Source organism: Phoca vitulina, unplaced genomic scaffold (assembly GCF_004348235.1).
Source record: "Phoca vitulina isolate PV1807 unplaced genomic scaffold, GSC_HSeal_1.0 scaffold21, whole genome shotgun sequence".
Lineage (NCBI taxonomy): Eukaryota > Metazoa > Chordata > Mammalia > Carnivora > Phocidae > Phoca > Phoca vitulina.
Window position 1 is genome coordinate 21,577,956 of NW_022589724.1, and position 5,236 is coordinate 21,583,191.

A 5,236-nucleotide genomic window follows, 5' to 3' on the forward strand; every position below is an offset into this window, starting at 1 on the left:
ACTGCCCCCCTGCTCATTTGTTTCAGAAATCTTGGTTGATTTATATTAACGGACTATTTGTTTTTTCTCTTCCCACACTTTAAATTCCTGCTCTTATGTTTTAAGTCCATCCATAGAATCAACCTGTGAAACCCAAGGCCCCTTCCCTCAACCTCAATAAAAGCAGAACACCAAGCCCATGCTCTCCCATGCTTTCTCTCTACCTGTGACCTCACTGTGTGGCCCCAGGTGTGCAATATGCTTTCCAGGACCTGAGAGTAATAAAACTTGTTTTTTTCAAAGTTTCCTGATTATCACTGAGGTTATCTTGAAATCATAATAACTATAAGGGCAGGTCCAGGTACAACTCTGGTTACCAATAGCCTGAGAAAAAAACCACATGGCAAGTAAAGACAATAGTGGGTTTCTAATTTGTGTTATCTGGCTCCACAGTCCATCCCCCAGAACAAAACCCCTTAGCATTTTCCCTTGGGTTTCTGAACTCTATTTCATTCTGACCTCTTCAAAGAGAATAATTTCTGGAAAATCATGTTTGCACTGAAGAGCTACTTACTTCTATTGTTTCAGTGTAATTATAATTATACTGCCCCCTTTATCTCTCAAAGGTATGTTTCTTTACACCAACAATACAGAGACTGTCACATATAAATAAATGGTTCCACCCATTTCCATAGTCCATCCTTGATTCTTCTTTTCCCCTTACATATTACACCAAGTCTATCAGTGTGTTTAAACAGCTCTACTTGCCATATGTCCCAAATGGGACCACCTACTTCTGGTGTTAGAGCCACTGTGAAGACTCTCTCTCCCAGTCTCTATTACCAGTGACCTATACTGTCTTTTATGGAGTGACATAAAAGTTCAGATGGAATAATTCAGTCACTGTAAGTACTGAACTGCTTATTATTACTGTGAGTTGAAAATAACGGGAGACTGTAAAATTATTACAATTTTAAAAGAGTTTTAGGCTATTCTATGGTCTACTCAAAAATCACTCTCCTGGGTGAAACACCTATATGCTGAAAACTATAAAATGCTGATGAAAGAAACTGGAGATCACACAAATAAATGCGAAGATATTCCATGCTCATAGATTGGGAGAACAAATGTTGTTAAAATGTTCATACTACCAAAAGCAATCTACAGATTTAATGCAATCCTTCTCAAAATACCAACAGCATTTTTCACCAAGCTAGAACAAATAATCCTAAAACTTGTATGAAACCACTAAAGACCCTGAATAACCAAAGCAATCTTGAAAAAGAAGAACAAAAGTGGAGGTATCACAATCCCAGATTTCAAGATATACTACAAGGCTGTAATAATCAAAACAGTATATATAGTACTGGTACAAAAATAGACACATAGATCAATGGAACAGAATAAAGAGCCCAGAAATAAACCCACAATTATATGGTCAATTAATCTTTGACAAAAGAGGCAAGAATATGAAATGGGAAAAAGATAGTCTCTTCAACAAATGGTGTTGGGAATAGCTGGACAGCTACATGTAAAACAATGAAACTGGACCACTTTCTTGTACCATACACAAAAATAAACTCAGAAAGGATTAAAGACATAAATGTAAGACAGGAAACCATAAAAATCCTAGAAGAGAGCACAGGCAGTAATTTTTCTGACATTGGCCATAGCAACATTTTTCTAGATATGTCCCTAAGACAAAGGAAAGAAAAGCAAAAATAAACTATTGAAACTACATCAAAATAAAAAGCTTCTGCACAGCAAAGGAAACACTCAATGAAACAAAAAGACAACCTACTAAATGGGAGAAGATATTTGCCAATGATATATCTGATAAGGGCTTAGTATCCCAAATATGTAAATAACTTACACAACTCAACACCAAAAACCCACAAATAATCCAATTAAAAATGGGCAGAAGACATGAACAGACATTTCTCCAAAGACCTACAGATGGCCAACAGACACATGAAAAGATACTCATCATCCCCCACTTATCATCAGAGAAATGCAAATCAAAACTACAATGAGATATCACCTTACACCTGTCAGAGTGCCACAGTATCACTAAGATGATCAAAGTTCTGCAGGCCTTACTGATGTATAATAATTTGGCTTAGTAATCCCCTATGCCCCATATTAGTTTTGAAAGATGAGAGGTTCAGGTTTGGTGATCTAAAAACATCCGTCCAGGGGGTGCCTAGGTGGGTCAGTTGGTTAAGTATCTGACTCTTGATTTCAGCTCAGGTCATGATCTCAGGGTCATGAGATGGAGCCCCACGTCAGGCTCTGTGCTCAGCATGGAGTCTGCTTGAGATTCTCTCCCTTCCCCTCCTTGTGCCCCTCCCCCATTCTCTCTCTCTCTAATAAATAAATAAAATCTTTTTAAAAAATAAATCAATAAAAACATCTGTTCAGTTCCAATATGATGAGATTCTAGGTCAGTCAATGGGGACCAGAACTATTTATTCATGAACTCACTTCTTCCCGAATCCAAAAAAGAGGGAGCCAACAAGGAAAATTATTCCACAGGAATGCGAACCATACCAGTTATTAGGAATGTAACCCATCTATATGAGGCATTTTCAAGTTAGATCTTAACTCCTTGGGCTCAGGAGATGTGCTGCCATCCCCTGTTTACCTAGGAACCATGTTGGAAGTTTCCTGAGATGCAGAGTTTCCTGAAAAGCCTTCGCAGAGCTCTCTTAACTTCCTGGTTCCTCAGGCTATAGATCAGTGGGTTTAGCATAGGGGTAACTACTGTGTAAAAGACGGCAACTCGGCGATCCTGGTCCAAGTCATAGCTGGAAGATGGCCGGAGGTACATGCGGATCACAGAGCCATACAGGAGCAGCACAACCAGAATGTGGGAGCTACATGTGGACAGGGCTTTGCACAGGGCAGCAACTGAGTGCATGTGGGCTGTGGCAACGCCAATGCGGGCATGGGAGCCTAAAATGAAGAAGAAGGGGCTGACCACCACAGCTACACCCTCAGTACATATTAGCATTTCATTGACCACTGGTCGGGTGCAGGAGAGCTTCAGCAAGGGTGTGATGTCACAGAAGAAGTGGGTGACCTGGTTGTCGCAAAAGGGTAAGCAGGTGACCAACACACTATAAAGGAGGTTGTTAGGCTGACGACCACCCATGAGGTCAAGGTTATGCGTAGACAGAGGTGATGGCTGATGATGGCAGAGTATCTTAAGGGGTCACAGATGGCAGCATAGTGGTCACAGGCCATGGCAGCCAGCAAGTGGCCTTCCATGCTGCCCACAGCCATAAAAAAGAACAGCTGGATCATGCAGCATTCAAAGGAGATGGTTCTGTTCACAGACAGTGTGTGCTGTGTTGGGGAACAGTGATGGTTGTCAGAAACGTATCAATAGAGGAAAGCTGACTGAGCAGGAAATACATTGGTGTCTGAAGCTTGGGGTCTGTGAGGGCAACAATTACTAATAGGGCATTGCCCAGAAGTGCCACCAGGTACATGGCAAGGACAATCCCGAAAATAACTGGCTGCATCTCTGGCCAGCTGGACAGGCCCAATAAGACAAATTCAGTTACTTCTGTCCTGTTTCTAGTGGCCATAACACATGATCAATATCACCCGCAAACAGCCAAGTGTTAGGATCAAATAATGCTCAAGTTTACTGTAGGATAGCTTTAAGAAACATCTTTTCTTGCATGGATGTCCCTAGTTTCCAAAAGAGCTTTTTCTTTCATCTCTTTGTCATTATCTTTCTATCCATCCACTCAAGTACCCACCCACACTCTTTAGTTTATTCCAGGCTCATTTACTGACCACTTACAATCTCTTGATGTGATATATATTAAGGGTAGTATGATAAATCACACATGGTCCCTGTATAACAAAGAAGGCATCATTAAATACAGAATTTCTTTGTTGTTTGCTATGCGCTGAAGAGCATACCAAATATCATACGTTTAATTGTCACAACAATACCATATGGTACAAACTACTTTTATATTACAGATGAGAGAGCTAAAGCAAAGAGACTACTTTGTTCAAGGTCTTATTGGCTCTGAGAGGCAAAACCTGGACTCAACCCTGTATAGTTTTATTAGACATAAGCACCACATTTTGCTGATTGTCAGAGTTGTAAAGAAAAGGGAACTATGTCAAGGCTCCAGGCAGATGTCCAAGTCTCTATATCTTTGATGGAGCACTGGAGTGAAGATCTGGTCCTAACTTTGTATGTCCAGAAGCTACTGTTCTTTTGTAGGGGAATTCTTGTTCCATTAAGTCAACTAAACTTACCTGGGATGAGAGTAGAAATGATTAACATCATCATTGATTTTATTAATGATCAATTTTCTTTTTTTATTTTTTTATTATGTTATGTTAGTCACCATACAGTACTTCATTAGTTTTTGATGTAGTGTTCCATGATTCATTGTTTGTGTATAATACCCAGTGCTCATTGCAATGATTAATTTTCAATAAATAATGTAATCTGCCAATGGATGGGAGTCTTGTTTCCTTTCAGCTCAGGTTTCCCTATAGGCAGATGTACATGGTACACCAAAGAGGTAACATTTTGAGGCCACTATATGGATAAGGATATTTCAGTGAAATACTATATTTTTTTCATGAATGAGAGAAAAATTGTTAAAATAGTAAAGTAAAAAGAATATACAATAAAAAGCAGAGTCTCTAACCCTAACTTTACTTCATGTTTAGTTTTATCTCTTCCAGTGGTTCACACCTCTGTGCCTCTAAATCATAAACCACTTGTTTACGCATCTATGTACCAGTTTTATCAATTTATCTTCTGGCTCTCTATTATGAAAGATGAAGTTTTACCTTGTTTACATTGTCCCCATTCTTCTCTCATCCTTTCCCCAATTTTTGATGATTATTTTAGTTCTTAAATTAGTTGCTTTTCTGCTTTTAAATGGTATACTTAAATCTATATTCCTTATTCCATCAACTTCAGACTCCACTTCTCTTCCTCATCCCTGTACCCTTCCAACCTTTGGAAAGCTGTATCTTGACTTGTACATTGTCAAAATTGAAGACATATAAATTGAGTTGTAACCACAGTTAACTTTCCAGGTAAAAGCTAAAAATTAGTAGACCACATTTACATTAGTTTAAACTACATAAATATTTTTCACGCAGAGCCAAATGATGTGCTACAGTTGCATTTATTCTTTGATGAATTCAGTGTTCTACCCCACTAAAGGAGAGTATTCCTAATATTCAGATAAAGAATCAAAACTATTTTAAG

The 5,236-nt window shown here is 38.8% G+C and overlaps 1 protein-coding gene across 1 annotated transcript; it reads right to left on the minus strand.

The window, feature by feature from the left end:
• Positions 1 to 2,623: 2,623 nt before the first annotated feature.
• LOC116641335 (olfactory receptor 1361-like) lies at positions 2,624 to 3,572 on the minus strand. Its single transcript, XM_032418997.1, is given in 3 exon segments — positions 2,624 to 3,117; positions 3,120 to 3,332; positions 3,335 to 3,572. Coding segments are annotated over 3 exon segments (945 nt in total).
• Positions 3,573 to 5,236: the final 1,664 nt, after the last annotated feature.